At 32.7% G+C, this 17863-nt stretch overlaps 1 protein-coding gene across 1 annotated transcript; it reads right to left on the bottom strand.

The window, feature by feature from the left end:
- Positions 1–844: 844 nt before the first annotated feature.
- On the bottom strand, positions 845–15370 carry LOC140866962 (multisubstrate pseudouridine synthase 7). Its single transcript, XM_073272029.1, has 20 exons — positions 15234–15370; positions 15073–15151; positions 14629–14826; positions 14316–14530; positions 13204–13276; positions 12854–12910; positions 11607–11686; positions 11465–11527; positions 11292–11379; positions 9944–10046; positions 9713–9816; positions 8790–8863; positions 7001–7065; positions 6371–6549; positions 5372–5439; positions 5152–5212; positions 3213–3250; positions 2017–2085; positions 1589–1916; positions 845–1192 (listed from the first exon to the last, which is right to left on the bottom strand). Exons 1-20 carry the CDS (start codon positions 15314–15316, stop codon positions 1166–1168), a joined length of 2052 nt encoding a protein of 683 aa, XP_073128130.1. The 5' UTR covers positions 15317–15370; the 3' UTR covers positions 845–1165.
- Between the last annotated feature and the right edge of the window lie 2493 nt (positions 15371–17863).

Raw genomic sequence — 17863 nt, 5'->3', positions numbered from 1 at the left:
TTTTGTTTTAGTATAATTTTGATTTATCGAGCAATTAATTTATTAAATCATACATAAACATACCACTCTTTTTTTTGGAAGGGACATACCCGTTTATAAAATAACAAGTGATGCAAGTAAAACTTTTGACGGGATTTATTGTGTTAAGTATCAATTATCATCCCTTACCGTGTGTTTGATATGGTATTATGGTCTAACAAATATATATTATTAATATTTACTATTCAAAATAAAATTTAAATATTATAAATAAAAAAACTCAAAATTTTACCCCAAAAAAAAACACTTTTTTCTCGTTCTTTTGCACTTTTTTACACTTTTTATATGGTAATTATGGTCTAACAAAAAGTTGACTGCTTTTATGTGAATTTGTTCAAAGCGAAGCTGCTCTTCAAACTCCACGTGTAATCGATGATTTTTCACTTTTTTAAAAACGGTTAAAAATACCAACCACTAAAATAAAGAAATTTAAAATTGTAATTTTTTAATAATAATAAAAAAATCAATATTTAACCTATGTAGAGATTGATAGGCGGGAAACGCAACTTCCTCTCCAAGAGCCCAAAAGATTATTCCTGAGCGTGTTGATTGAACACTTAATTTGGTACCGTGTTTAAAAAATTGACAATACAGATAATACAAAGATTCATCGATCTTCACACTGACTACAACTCAACAAACTGCCTAATTTTATGGTAAAAAATTAGGTATTCTCAACAGAAAAACTAAATTCATTTTTATAATACCATTGCACACAACTGCACAAATCTAAGCTTTCTGCTGGGGAAGCAATCCTTATGTTTAAAGGTCATATGTTGCCAGTCAAGTTCTGGCATCAAACAGATGACAAAAATTTAAATATTTTATAACTCAATAAAATGGATAGGTACATAAGAATTCGATAGTCCAAAACTTTGTGTTCATGCAAGCAATCAACAAAAGGCTTGCGCAAATCATACCTCAGAGCAGGAAATAACCATGATAGTAAAAAAAGATTGCCTCTATCTCCAGTTCCATTTCGACATTGTTTTCTTCTTCAGTGGCAGACTGTTTAGGGCATACCAGTAATCCGAGCATAAGAATTTATCTCATAAAGATAGCTCAATGTTATAGCTTAGTGCATCTTAATATGTCAGGAAAGTGTTGAAATTTGTCCTTCGAGATCCTAGTTCAATGTCTTGTGAAAGGCAACCTACACAGCAAAAGGAAAAAAAGGCGCAAGTCATCTTCTCAGCAGTACAATGAAGCATGACTAGACAGATTTTAATTGATTTGTATCATAACAAACAATATTAGTGTGTCAGAAAAAAGTATATTCTAATCTACCGCTGCTGCTTCATCTTTACAAATATAATTCATGTTTCAACAAATAGAGAAAGGTATCCTGATCAAGACTACCAGGAAAAAACCCCAAAGGAATTATGAATCAAACATTTGAATAAATCAGCGACTATGTAAATATAGATTTTTTGGAATAAGGATCTTATTCAATAAGTAAAATTTCATAATATAGATAAACACATTTATATATGTAATGCCTAGGACTAAAATCTTGATACAAGGCTAAAGTTCAATTCCAGATGCTTACAGATGTCGATGTCTTCAGCAGTTCTCTTACTGCCATGGTAGCATAACAAGAAGCTGGGAGAGTAAAGCTCAACTTGAGAGCTGTTAGGCTCTCTTGTGTCTTGGAGACGTCCTCTGGTTGCATATCCTCTCTTTCACCCTCCATTTCTCCAGTTTCTGTAGACATCTCTATCTCATTCCGGACTTTGTGTGGCTTCAGCTTCAAATCAGCTTGCCACTTGTTTTGTCCCTTCTCATCTCTACCATAGGTATCTGGACATGATTTTGTAACAATTTCCCAATCTGTCTTTGCCAAAGGTGCATCCATATCTGTGTATTTGACCAATTCCCTATGGAATTTTTTTTAAACAAAAGTAAAAGTAACCAACTTTCAGTAAATGATAGTAAGTGATATTGCAGGTAAAATAAACAAAAAAAGGTCAAGCACACCATTCAAAGTCCTTGGGCCTTTCAAATACACGCCTATATGCCCCTGTAATTTTAATCATCGAGAACTCCCTACAAGAAATAATACCAGTTATCAGGAAAAAAAGACAAATTTTACAAAAGCATTTGCTTGTCAAAACAAAAAGGAAAGCAAACAAGTATTGACCATATATGGAGATGTGAGATTCAATTCCAAGTCGAATATGATATGAAAGTTTAAGTCAAACATAATCTTTGGCTGAGAAACTTTAGTGTGTAGTTGGAAACCCGATTTTAAATGGTTCTTAAAATCAAGATCATTATAAGCCCACAAAAAGTATGACTATCCTTAAAAGGCAAACGGGGCTGCACCATTGTACTTACATGCATGCCAAGGTGCAGCTCTACAATGGTCAATGAAGTACATAAAACACTAACTTTGGTACGCTTTAAAGATGCTTTCTAAGTGTGCCTCAAAGGCAGGAATGGTGAATCTAAACAGAAATGCATGGTGTATCTTCTTTCATTTTTGTTTATAAAATAATGAATTTATGCTTTATTTTATTTAATAGTTGGTAAAGTACATATTAGATATGTGATGAAATTTTCTTATAAATTTAGATTTTAGTTTATTATCTCTCAGTGTGTCTCATTTCAATTAGCATGTGCCTTGCCTAGTGCCTAGACTCTAGAAAACACCATACATGCATAGTTATATCTAGAATAGCTGAATTTCCATCTCTAAGAGAACCATAGATTGTGTCACACAGCGACCAATTTGTACCATTTCGAGTGATTGTGTGGTCCTACCACCGATCAAACGTGAATCAAAAGTTTGAGGAAGTTATACAACCTGTTCAAGCAACTCTTTTGCACAATTAGATTTCTAAATTGGTGGTAGTTAACAAATGGAATTTTGGACTACAACCACCAAATATCGAGGCAATGCATGAGTGTTAGAAATGGGATGAAAATTAAAAGTTTGGAGAACTATGAGATCCCGAAATGTCAAGGATAACTGGTTCACTTTATTAACACCATCAGTCAGAAAAGATTAAAAGACGATGATAGACAAATGAAAAAATACGAAGTTCAAGAGCTTGAAATGCCAAGTACATCCAGTTTCATTTTTATGCCCTTCTGTCCTCTCCCTGAAGATTAGCTATCTACTCAATAACAAACTCTTGAACAATATCTATGCATGACTTTAACTAACTCACTTGGTATTGTGCAAGCTCTCTGTCAACCTGATACCATCCTGAAAAGTTAAAAAATGAGAAAATGCAAGAAGCTATAGAAGAAAACTAAAGCAGGAAAAAAGGTCAACCACGAGCACTAATTGTAGCAAATATTATGACATGTCCATGTACAAGTCATCACTACACTAGTTTGATACATGTACCCAACTGCCACTACTCATTTCCAATTAATTTTCTCTTTCACCAAATCCACCAACACTCATAAACATGCATAATATTGGGCCAACCACATGTAAAACCCCAAGTTTTAGAATCAAAAAAATTGTTTCTAAAGACCTCTAGAATACTTGTATTATTTTCAAACTTGTAATACTGAAACCGTGAAATGATGTCCATTGGACCACAGATATTTCCATGGCAATGTAAAAATCTTATCTGTCTATGGAATGAACTTAGTCAAATGCAGTTCTTCTTGCTGCATTCAAAAATGTTTGCAACTTCATTAATTCAGTTGATATTATTGTGGTACCTTACCACAATGACATGATTAATATCCTAGACATGACCAAATTAAAGACTCCAAGTGCTCGAGTTCTTAAGGGATTTATAATAAAATTACCATAAAAAGTTTGTTCGAAAAAATTAAAATAAAAACCAAGAACAAGAAGTGTGTAAAGGGGTCCAGTTTATTACTCCTCTTCTTATCTCTTTTTGTTGCAATAAACATTTTCTCCTTGCGATACAAATAAGCTCATCTGATGTTGTCAGTTAAAAAATATTTTTAATTAGAAATGTTCCAAGTGTCTGTCTGGAAGGAAGTGATAGTCAAAATTTGTTTTTACTGTTAAAAAAAATGAAATGGCATTTATAATATATTTTATTTTTCATCTAGGTTTTTTTATTATAAAAAAAAAAATTGTAATACATTTAAAAATAAAAATGGTAAATTAAATATTAAGTTACAATATATAAATATATAATCAAATAAAATAATAAATAAATAATCTGAGGAAAAAGACACGTATAAATGATGCAAAACATTGTTATTTGTCAGTAAAAAAAAAGACATTTTTATCTGTTGATAACATTTCCATAATACAATTTTGAGAATTAGATCACTGATGTAATCAAAATAAAATACTTATAAACCTGAAGAAACAAACAACAGAAACAAATTGTTTTTTGTATCGTAAATAGAACCAATGTTGTTTTTGCCCATAATGGTAGATCTAGATCAGCATCCCAAAAAAATGAGTCTCCAAACTTAAAAAAAAAAAAACGAACGAAGGAAGGAAGGAAGGGAGGAAGGAAAAGAAATATGATTTTACTGTTAAAAAATGAAATTGTATTTATTAATATTTTATTTTTCATCCACGTTTTTTTATTATAAAAAAATAATTTACAATGAATTTAAAAATAAAATCGGTAAACTGATTTCAAAAAAATAAAATAAAATCGGTAAACTAAATATTAAGTTAGAATTATATAAATCTATAATTAAATAAAATAATAAATAAATAATCTGTAGAAAAAGACATTTATTTTTTTGAAAAAAAAAAAAAGACATCGTTATTTGTTAATAACATTTCCGGAAATTTCGAACCTACCCATGGGTAGTGTGGAGTGCTGGGATTGGTTTAAATCATGTGGGCCCCACATGATTTATGACATTATTGGACCAATCAAATACTTCCACACCACCCATGGGTAGTTAGTACCCCATGGGTAGGGTTGAAGTTACCTAACATTTCCCATAAAAATAATTTTGAGAATTAAATCACTGATATAATCACAACATAATATTTATAAACCTGAAGAAACAAATTACTTTCAGCATCGTTAACAGAACCAAAATTGTTTTGTACCCATATGATAGATCTAGATCAGCATCCCAAAAAATGAGTCTACAAACTAAAAAACAAACAAACAAACAAACAAAAAGCAAAAACGAGTCTCTCACCTTTTCTGCTAAGTCATGATAGACTTTTTCAATATCATTTGTTGGATAAGTTATCCTCGACCTGCCAATATCAGAGCATCAAAAAGGTTGCTGGCAACTACACCTCCTACGCCTTTCTAAAAGGGGGAATATATATGAAAATTCTAAAATAAATAAATAATAATCAGATAAACTAGAGATTAGGGAAAGGAACTTTAGCCATATTACAATTACACTTTACCCAGGTAAAGGAAGGATAATATCATCAACAGTGTACTCTCCAGAGACTATATCCTCTTCCTTAATTACCTGCTCAGAAGAAACATCATAGATTCTTATAAGTAAGAATCATTTATACATAGAGAATACGAAGACAGCCATTCCTATGTTGTACATCAGATTACACTTGCGATAATTAATAAGAATGTTTTAGTCTTGCCTACGGGTCAGAAACAACAATATTGAACATACTGATTTATATCCAGTCGAAACCATGACATGATGAGGTCCATAATTAATACTTGGATTAAATGCAGCTAAGAGTACAGTTTGACGCAATTTAGAACAGTTTCTAAGTTTTAAGAAGCAAAAAGACCATCCCAACATATATAAGATCAACTCTAAATCTAAAAATCCCATCTAGATCCAGATCATCAGTGATACAGAAGGCAAAATTGACTCTAATTCAATGGGATTATATTTATTATAGGCAGAGTATTTTTCTAATTGTTTGAAAAATGATTTAAGAATGGGTGCCAAACACAGTCAAGCAATGATCGTTTCAAGGTTTCTCTGAGAAGAAAATAATTTTTGGAGATGCCATCCATTTACCTTTTACTTCAAACTCAATTCATGAAATAACTTATTGCAAAATTTAAAGTAGATACATTCAGTATGATATATCTTCCACACGAAAGGGTACAAATGGTAAAAGAGAAGATATTTCTGTTTGTATTTTATGTACATTTGCAATATCAATACTTGGTATACATTAAATGCTTTCGGATAGCAAAGTTTATACGTGTGCTATCTGGTTTAATTGTATGTCTTTCATACGATTCCTAGACATGAGTCTTTATAGCCTACATGCAAAGAAAATTTACATATATGCACACCGGTGCATCAGATGGCAAAACTAATACTAAACAATCAGAAGATTTGAAGAGAATGAGATTTCTTCCCATGTTTTTTGAAAAGATATTGAAGGAACAAATGAAATATGGACAGTAGAAGAAAATACCTTGACCAATGTGGACATTAAATTTGGAGCATCAGTTATGCCACCTAGATCATCATCATTATCATCATCGACATGATCACATCCACCATTTTTGCTCTCCAAATGCAAGATTTTTGTTTTGTCCTCAGCATTTGCATCTTTGGAGTACACCAAATCACCCAACACAATCTGGTGAACCCCTACATAAGGATAATTAGCAAAGAAAGAGATATAAGCTGAGGTCTCGGTTATATTCTCCTTCCTATGCAGTTCAATACGGAAACTTCGCAACTAACAGTGAGCAGAAAAGGGAGGAAAGACAAAATGAAAAGGAGAAGGCAGCCAGAGTGAAGACAGTGGCCCCATATAAGAAAGGAAATAAAGGAATAAAAATGTCTTTCGCACTCCATTTTTTACTCATCACGTTCCAAATAAATGTATACATTAGACTAGATGTTGGGACTATATCAGAACGATCAATGGTAAACTTAATGCAAATCGTTAGCCAAAGTTTTCCACAGTTTCACTTATAACAATCATTAGTAAACTTGCAGGAGTTTGTTAATCAAAAACTTTCTGCAGAAAACCAACAAAAATATTATTTCTCCATGGCCAAAATATAGAAACACAAAATGCGAAAACTACACATACCATACTTTTGAACTCTCATACTTGTTGCATGGTTCCATAGATAGCTCTGATAACTATGCACAAACCTAAAAGTTGAAAATGAAGCATCTTTACAGATTATGAGAGGTACATTTTTATTCCAAGGGACAAAAGTTACTTTGTCAATAAAATATTGCATCAGTGCTTTGTCTACAACATTGATCTAACCTTGTATCATCATATCATACAAAGGCATCACTGCATCAAAAAATGACGAAGCACACACCATTGGCAAACTAACATCAAATAATATTTGCAATAATAATCATCACGTCTTATGATGCACACCAATAATGTTCATAAAAAAGTTGAAATAAACCAGTCCATATGCTATTAGGTCGTTAGAGTAAAGAGACGTGCGATCAGGAGAGTAACAATAACAGGAGCTTTCTCAATTTCTGCCAAATCATATGACAAAGGTATGCATGAGCAATGACTACAAATTTGTTCGGCAAGAAACACACCAAGATACACAAGAATATAAGTACTAACTATAATTTTTTAACGAGAGAGAAAATAATAATTTTGCAGCAAAATGTCTACTGCCTACGAGGGAGGTGAAAGAAAAATGTGGAGAAGGGAGGTATTCTGGAGTACATTCAGTAAGGACTAAGGAATAAGAAACTATTAAACCGTTAGAGACATTTTTAGAATCAAAAGAGAGAAGAAGAAGAAGGATCCAATCAATAAAGACCACAATCTTTCTAAGCTAATAAAATCTCAACTATGGCACACTCTCATTAATTTGGATAGACTGCCCTGTCCTTCCACGTCAGAAAAATTACAAAAGTAGATCGGGTATCCAAATAACGTCAACATTCAGCATCTTCAAGCCATAACGAGAATGGAGCTGCAACATGAATAAGGTATTTTCATATGCATGATTCAACAAATGTCTTTCCACCCACAAATGGTGAGCCTACAGTTGAAGGTGTACACCAGAATCTATAATCTACTCCAAAGAAAATAGTTCGGAAATATCTTAATGCAATTTATTTTGAATAGGCCACATTTAGCTGTAAATAACTATACCAATCTTTGAGAAAGTTGAAATTACATCCAAAATACACAGATTTTCCAAGGTTTCTTAAGAGACATATTAGTATTCTGATAAATTCTCTGGCAAGTATTTCAAGCCAACAATAGGCATTTCTTACTTAAGCAAGCAAAGGAACTAAATATGGTGCAAAATAAAAGGCACCGAAGCACATTTTTAGTATGTGTCACAAGAACAGCACAATGGCATTAGAAAAGAACTTTGTAAGGATACTGAAACTTTTGTAAAACAAAGAAGATTGAAAAGGTATTTTAGCTTATAAAACAACAGAAAGCAATGGCTCGCATTGTTTCTTTCTATAGCTTCTCCAGAAAGATAACTGTTCACCTATTTTTTGTTTCCAAAAAAATAGAAAAGAAACAACGTATTAATGAGACTCCCAAATAAATTCTTAATGTCCCTTTTGCTTAATGTGGTAATAATTTCCAAGTTTTTAATCAGCATAAAACATTAGACTACACCAACAGACACATAGCCGTAAACCGCCAAAAACTAGAGAAGGGATGCACTAGTACAGAAATAACTAGCAGAAGAATGATGGATTGATTTGCTACAGGGAGAGTAAATAGTAAGATTAGTAACAAATATAATCAATTTAATAACCATGCATCAAAATTACATGCAAAACAAATTAGTAAAATTAAATTATGGTAGTGACAAAAAAGTAAACACGTGTGTGTTTTAAATAAAACCTTAATCATTTAAATCACTTACATCATTCTCAATGTCCTGGGTATAGCCAACAAAGCTTGCAAGTAATTTCCAGGAGATTTTTGGAGACAATGCAGCTGGATTTTCAAAAAAAGAAAATGCTTGTGATGAGCAGGAAAATAAGTTATCTGCATATAAAACACGAAAACTTGATAGTTCACAATGGAAGACGCTTTTTGATGCTTTTAAGTAGAATGAATGAAAAAATATCAATGGTTAAACCAGAAAAGCTGCATATTTAGCCCAAAGGCCAAAGCTTAAAGAAGGTAACTGACAGGAGGAACTTCTAGTATTTTAAACCAAAACCTTGAAATAAACTAAATCCATTATGATGCCTCGACTCTTGGAAACCATGCATATATACAAGAATTTGGGAGGCATAACAAATTTCCATGGTATTTCAATATATATCATTTAGGTGTACACTATGTAATAATCCTGGATTCCGCCATTTGAATTATAAATCCCATGACGTTGAGTTGAAAATAGGAGTTGAGTCCTGCAGAGCCAGCGACTTTCTTCAAATTCCTTTCTATTGGCTCAACAACTTAGGCCATGGAGTACACTGTTTTGATCTGGTAGACATAATTTTAGAGATCCAGCCCAAAATGTGTCATTTTTATGGAATTTGACTAGAAAAGGTAATATTTGATACAGTAAATACATCTTACAAAATCAACTAAAAATAACAATTTGATAGCATACTCAAATTGTAAATTCCAAAGTATTTATAGAAAATTACTATTGATTGTAATTTGAGCAGACACATTTAATTTGTCTACACTTCCCTCCCAAAATTCCCAACTTTTTTTTTTTTATTCCCATCCAATGACGGCTTAAACATTAACAAATAAATATTGGCAGGTGATACTAAAACCTACTGCGTTAAAAATGGAAAATTGATAAATGCAAAACAAGATACTAACAATAGCACGCTCTGCAACTAGATGACGAGGTAACTGTCTTAGAGTTCCTTCAATGTCGCCACTCTCCTCATAATATTCCCGTATCTTTTTTATGGCATCCCTTTGTGAACAATATATTAGTCAAGATAAACACGTTATCAAGTCCAGACCCAGATCCCTTCAAGTTAAACTATATATATGCATGTATGTATATATTTATATGTATGTATGAGGAGAAAAGGAAAAGGATATCCCCTTCTCTTGGATCAAGAATCAAGTTAACTGCAGTTTTCCATTCTCCCCGCAGTAATGCAGCTCCAATAAGATGAGTAGGAACAGAACTGCTTCCAAAACGCTAAAAACATACAAGAAAGGGTAAAAAAATCCAAAAAAATGTTTATGCTTCCATTTGAATAGACATCAAGCCCTCATGGGAATAAAGAACGACTCAAATGCATAAGCAGGTACCACCAAATATCTCAGAAATCTATTTAGGTATTACATATATTGTTGCAAAGTAAATATACAAGTACACAACTACAATGGTCATCAAATACAGGGGCTATTCTCTCTCAGCACTATTAAATGTAAAAAAATTACGGCATGTGTTATGAAATATGGCATGTTGCAAATGTTAAAGTACCAAAAAGAATTCTCAGTGTACAGCAGTACTAGTATATCATCACATGAACTTCAAGTTATCTTACGTTAAATTATAAATCATGCGTTAAGTGATTGTGCCTGGACTTGGAGGACTTCATAATTAGGCACATACCAAATGCTGAGTGAGACAACGGCCTGGTGTTCGCTTTTGCTAAAAATAAGTGTTTGTTTCAGCTCTGGTGTTTAGTGCCAGTTTATCCAAACGCAAAGGGTTATTTCTTTTTCGTTTTGTTTTTACATAAACACATAGTATCACCATACCATAATAACTTCTATTATTTGATTACTGACACATATTAACAATATAATTAGTAATTTTAAGGCAACCATATCAGTAGATAAAACGTTTAAACTCTTAACGTTTTCAACCGATTGTTTGGTTTCTCAAGTTAATTGGGATGAATGACGTTGCTAGATATGAATCCTCAATTTGTAACAAAAATTGTATTGAGTACTAACAGAATATAGGACTCTATCAATTTCTATAGACAACAACTTTCCCACCAGTTTTAGAGTGCTTGAAACTTGGAGGCAGAACAGACATCAGTAAAACTTCTTCTTACAGTTCCCAATAATATAAATTATAGACAAGTCATGTTGAAGCCAGCATCTATTACCAGAAAGTGTGATAAACAAACTTGTAGTGCTAAGTCCTTACTCCTTGCCCCTTGGTGCCTTCCAAATAATCATTCTGTTGTTTCACGATTATTATGATGTTCAGTATTATGTTTAGCCATTTAGACCACAGGATATTGTAAAAGCTGTCTGGCACTAATAAAAGCATTAATCTAGGTTTTCCATGTTAAATTTAGCAATTTACATGAGAATAAAAATGAGTCAAGTAAGCAAATTTTCACGACTGATGTTGCTAAGAAAATGAGAATAGCACAAATAAAGTTTAATTTAGAGCAAGCAAATAATTTTATCAAATATTAACCTGCAAACCGAAGTAGTTGATAAATCCATTCTTTCCCAAGGCACTAGTAGATTGTCTAATAATATCCTCAGTTTCAGCTATTACACTTCTGGAAGAATTAGAAATACTACTAAGGATTGAATATCAATAAAACCTACTGAAATTGTACCTATACCAGATATTGATGAGCATACCTTAGAGTAATTGTAAATCGATTTCCTTGGAGTTGCCCAAGAAGTAGACCATCATGAACATGGCTGCACAGATATTCAAGAAAATTATAGAGTCAAATTCAGAAATAGCATGTTGATACAACTTGCAAGGTCAGGCATGTACCAAAAGTTTCCGACTTTAATACCAATTAATTTTTCATTCAGTGCCGCTAATATATTAGCTCGCTGCTTGAAAACTGTAACCTGTAAGAAATGGCAAAGGTATAACTTTGCATGATAAGAAAATAGAACGGAAAAATATGCAGCAATTTAACTGTAAGCTGATGCAGAAATTACCTCATCTCATATATCTCTTAAAATTGATAGAATGAGATTGCCTTATTTATGTACTTTATAAGCTATGTAATGTCATCATTGTATGTTCTTGGTTTAGTTTTAGTGTGCAATCCATGTAATAACTTTCTTCAAGAAGTTTTAGCCCACTAGACCTCAAATAAACAGGCAGGGGTCTATCAAACCCCTAAATCCTAATTACAGCTCCGGGGCCTCCGGTAGTGTTTTAAAAATAATGACAGCCAATGTGCAAAAAAAAAAAAAAAAAAAATACAAGAATACAATATAGTTTTGGTGAGTGAGTGTGTGGAAATAATTTTGGGGAGACTATTATTTAGCCAATGTGGTTGGGGAACTAATGCAAAGAAAAGTCCTCAAGTATGCAAATGGGACAAAGTGGAACTCTGGATGAGATATCACCAATAACAAATAAGCAGCTCTGTCCACAAAGGGATAGAAATACCAAGTGAAGCTGGCATCACGCTTCTCTACAAAATTCCTCCATGCTCAACACGTCGAAAACAGGTTGGAGAAGCCCAAGTAAACATCAATCTCATTCTCAATGTCGTTTATAACACATACACATAAAAGATCATGATAATGCAGCAAAGCTCAGCCTACTCATAAAGGGATGTTATGGAGATGGGTGACCAGACCCAATCTTTCTATGCTTGCTAACTACGATTTTTCATCACAAGGATCTGGAAAATCTCAGCGTGCTATTATGATAATACACCAAAATGCTAAAACAACAAACAAACAAATAAAATAAAAACGAAAAAACTCAAACAAAGCTATCTGATGTGAAAATGTGTGAACTATTTCAGGACATGGCAGACTAAAACTTTTGTACATGTTTAAGCAATTTACAGCTCCATAAACAAGGAAAGGTGAATCGTAGTCAACAGTTTTCTAGAATTAAAAGAAACGGGCAATAACCTCTTTGACTGCAAAATGGATAACATCTTTATGAAAGTTAACTAGTTATTATGTTAAAAACAGGTTGTCCAATAATAAAATTAAAAGAGGATGAATATCTATGTCTATGCAGCAAAAAAAATAGATGAGACAAATTACCCTTTGAGTAGACACAGACCGTTTATCTTTTGTTCCTGCAAATCCAAAAGACCTGGGCTGCAAAGTGAAAACATAAAAACTTGACAGAATTGTTAGCCGCATGGCATGTAGTGTCGGACTGAAAAAGCTTTTTAACAATAATAATAAGTCAAAGAAAACAAAGAATCATGTTCATCGGAGAAATCAGGCAGTAAATTAATGGAAGCATGTTTATCCTTCAAATGCCAACCATTATTAACATCAGTCAGCAGTGAAGGGTAACAAATCCATACAGCCAAGTAAATATTTACTAAAAGCTGCTTGAATACTAAAAGGAAATTGAATAAACTTGAACGACATATGCACGGTACCTGAACGCCAAGCATTTTTCCAAGAAGCCCGAGGGCCTCCTGTGTATCCTTGTTCTCTTTGTAAAGATGAAACCTGAAAAGATAATGCAAAAATCCACTTTAGTGGTTCAGCGCAGCTAAACTCCATGAACATGAAAATGAGCCCAAACAAGGAGCTACTATCAGCTTTAGAAAAAAATCTCAACCGGAAACAACTATCAGATCACCATATGCAAGATGCATCCAAAAGGTGGTTGATATGCACTGTTTCAATTAACAAATCAAAGCAAGATACTAAGATAAAATATCAAGGATAAAACCGACCAAACTATTTTAACATGTTATGTCAGGTCACAAGTGGAGTGCTCCATAATCGATGAAAATACGCAAAAAAGAACAACTTTTGTGGGTAGGGTGGGGGTGGCGGGATAACAAAAGAACCAGTAACCCGCATTAGTAGAATGCAGATATGACTCAAACCTAAGAACACTCGCATTATTTTCAACTCTCACAGTCATAAATTTAACTTCTTCAGTTCTCATAAGCCCCATTTCTCAAACACTCGATCATAGGGTTCAACGAATAAGGCCATGCAATAAACAATCACATAAAATTCATTAGCTAAAATGAGTTTTAAGTAACCTTCAGTGAAACGAGAAAGTTGCACTTACTTTGTGGTACTATAATAAGCAAATGGCAATTATTTGTTCCAACTGAATAGGCCATTTACATTGTATGTTAAATCTCTGAGCCTTGCACTCTAAGTTTAAGACTACAATGTCGTTCTGTGCATTATCGATTAATAAATGGCACATTACTAACCGAATTCCACTATCTGATCCAGTATCAACACAAAGTTCAATCCTCATATCACAGTAGCACTGATTGAGCTTAAAAATTCCCCATATACCCCGTAATTTTGTTGCGAATAATGTCCATAATCATTTTTAAAATTTATGCCACTAATATAATTATTTTCTTTAAAAGGGTTTTAACGTGTCTGAACTCAAAGACCTATTTTTCTTATATCTCCTACTTTTTTCCTCGTGATATGCATTATCCAGCTTTACCCTGAGGAATTAGGGTCTTAACAATCAAAAGCATAATGTGCATTGAAATATTAAAAAAATCACCTCAGAAACTTGCCAAGGTGTTCTGGCCAATTATCTGAGCCTCTACGATCATAAGGTCTATCAACTCGATCTTTTCTTTTCCTTGAGTCCCTTCCCTTATCATTCTTTCTTCCTGAATCCAGCCGCAGTCTGATGCACTTTGATGAGGAATCTGGTCCATCTATGGTGTCAGAAACAAGGAATTTCAGTTTCTCCTTGAAGAAGTTATGAACCGCCTGAAATGTAGATAAACATCCTTTCTTAAGACCAGAAACAAATAGTATGATATGAAACCAATTACGTAAAATAAATTAGCAGAACTTGTCCAAAATACCGTCCGATGAGACTTATCAGAACTTGGAGAGAGAATAATTGATTCATTGCTGCCCGCAACACTGGAAGAAACTTGATCGATAAAAGTTTTCAACTTCTCTGCATCAACGTCACCAGTGAGAGCTCTAAACGTTTCTATCTCCGGGGTATAATCTTTAGCCAATAGATCACATATCTTTTCTCTCTTTTCCTCGGCAATCTATTACACCAAGTTTTAAGCGTTTTAACAGGAACGGTCATGCAAATCAGGATGGGACCGAGAGTTGAGCTTAACGCCCATCGAATATCAGGGTGATTTCACATTTTTCTAGGACAAAATTTGCATTTAGAAAACTAAAGCTTGAATTTTTTCTCATTACTTGAGTGAGAAAAGTCCCCTGAGCTCACTTCCCGCCAATAGCGTTAACGTAATAGACAAAAGTGATTAAATTATCAACTTCCGTACCTCTGGTGGAGCATCCAGCGAGGTTAGATGAACAATGTTTCCGTCCAAATCGACTTCATTCACAATAAAATCAGAATATCTGGAAAAAAGGGGGGGTTTTTTCAATCGAAAATCAGAAAGACCTCTATCTCTAGCATTAGGTTTCACAACTCTGTAATTACCTGTGCTTGAGAATTCCGCGAAATCCGGGAAGATGGGAGATGTAGCAAAGAATCCCGACATCGGATTCTTCAATGGATGTCATATTGATGATCCCTGGAGAAAGTGGGAGAGCCGGAGAGGTTAGGGAGGGGACGAAATCCTCTCGTACCCCTTCAGTAAAAAAAAAAACAGTTTACACAAATTATTAAAAAATAAATTCAAACAAAATATAATTAATTATTGATAAAAATTTTTATTTACCTATTTTTTCAATTAAAATAGACAATAAATTGTGTTCCAAGTACGATAAATGAGTAAAACAATTTATTGATGATTTTTTTAATTGAAAAAATAGGTGAATCGAAAATTTTATCCATGGTTAATTATATTTTGTTCATCCATGTTGTTTAATGAATTTATTTTTTAATAATTTGTGCAAACGAGATTTTTTTAGTAAAATATAGTACGGTTTGTAGCACCAATTGTAAAAAAGGATTTTGGCCTCATTTGGTTTCAAAAGCTAGGCCTTCATTTAATAAAGTGTTTGGTTGACCAAAAAAACACTTTTTTAAGTCAAAATTAGAGCTTTTTCAAAAGCAAAAATTATAACTTAAAAAAGTGCTTTTTTAAAAAAATGTCTACCAAATCCAAACAGGGCCTTTGTCCCGTTAGGGAGGGCTTTACTTACCGTTAGGACACAGCAGACACTGGAAGGGATAATCTATGGGAATATGATTCGAGTACTGCTCAAATTAAATATTAATTAATCAAATTAAATATAATATAATATTAAAAACTCGATTTTAATTTGAAATTAAAAATTCTTATTAAAATTTCCCGACGGCTCAAAATTTTCCAACACGAATATACTTGTACGTTAGTTGTGAACAAAAACTCGAAATATGCATTGTGTATAAAATATTAAACATAACAAAATTATTAGTCGAAGAATATTTAAAAATATTCGAGTTTAACTCAAATTCAATAACTATGAATAAAATTCAAACTCATTTGTTTACACTTACTCGAACTAGTGTGCTTCTTAACTTGGCCAACTAGGTCAGTTGCATCATGATTTCGAAAATGTCATTTATGATTTAACCACACAATCGTGTATTTTATAAATTTATTTTCATCATTTATATCTCCTATCATTTCAATTTCAAAACTTCATAAGTGTAATTTAATTTTTTTAAATAAATATATATCTTTTTTTTTTACCGATCGAACACATCGCATGTATCATAAGATGCATTGTTAGGCAACACAATTCATAGATTTGGTTAAAATATAATGATATTTTTATTCTATTAAAATTTTTCTAACATAAAATACAATGTTAATTTTTTATTACAATCATATCGAACATTGTTAACCTATGTGTTATATTTAATCAATTTTCTTATACCTCTATAATAAGTGAAATTATTGAATAAAAACACGACAATTCAGCATAATTTGCATAACTAATACCCAAAAAAATTACCAACACTTGTTGATATGAGACAAATATCTTGATTATCTCGTTAATCGGGTGATCTTTAGTCTAAAAAAAAATAATACTATTTGAAAATATAAATATATTTGAGGTGAAGAGTAAATCAATATTTCAAACCGAGAATATTCAAGAATTTGATTGAGTTAATTTAAACTTTTACCTTGAGGGTCCGTTTGGTAAGGTAGTTTAGGCTGGATAATGGCTGCCAAACTTGGTTTATCATTCGTTTGGTAGTATGTGAAAGAAACTAAGGTAATCTACCGTAGATGACATTGGAGTGTATGAAGAAGAGTTAAATAAACTCACGTTGAACGTGTGTATTAATAATCTATCTTTCTATCCTCCACTTTATTCCAACAATGCCCCCAACATTTCCTCCCGCACAATTGTCGACTTTTTCTCAGATTCATGTTTAGGGTTTTATATCTCTCCCCGATTTCAGGTAAATCCGATGCTGCGAAATTAAAATCCAAGCATATTTGTAGAAGAACTTTAATTCTCTGATACGTTTTTCTCTTATCTTTTCTGAAATTTCTAGGAAGAGGAAGAACCTCTGCTGCGTAGATACATGTACCGACAATCTTCGTTCAAGGTATCGCTTTTGACTTTTTTGTTCAGTATTAAGCGTCATGATTTTTTTTGGGTTACAAATGTTCACAAATTATATTTGTGCACAACGTTTTTGGTCTCATGTCAATTTTCTTTCTTTTCTTTGATCCTCCTCTTTGAATATATGTTTTAATGAGGGTGAAATTCAAGTTTCTTTCTTTTTTGTCTACTATACTCCATCGAAGTAACGAATGATGCTGCTCACTTTTTAGATCATCTATTACATACGCACTCTGTATTTTGGTGTATATAAAGGCACATTACACCATTTTTGTAAAATGCTATTCACGCTTAGATAAGTGAAGATAGCGGTTAAGTCATTTTGCAAACAGACAGAACTTTTTGGACATACCATTTTTAAATTAATATCAAGTTGTATAATATAGAATTCATAAGCCCAAAATTCTGGTCCAAAATTAGGATTTCTACCCCTTTTAAAAATGATTAAAAGGTTTGTGACACTTTTTTGTATGACATTTTACCGAATGCAAATTATAAAGTTTGTCTTTTAAAAATTAGAAGCTATTTTGTTGAAATTGAGCA

The sequence above is a fragment of the Henckelia pumila genome, chromosome 4, assembly GCF_033568475.1.
Source record: "Henckelia pumila isolate YLH828 chromosome 4, ASM3356847v2, whole genome shotgun sequence".
Classification (NCBI taxonomy): Eukaryota; Viridiplantae; Streptophyta; class Magnoliopsida; order Lamiales; family Gesneriaceae; genus Henckelia; species Henckelia pumila.
This window is presented reverse-complemented; position numbering and strand designations above follow the sequence as displayed.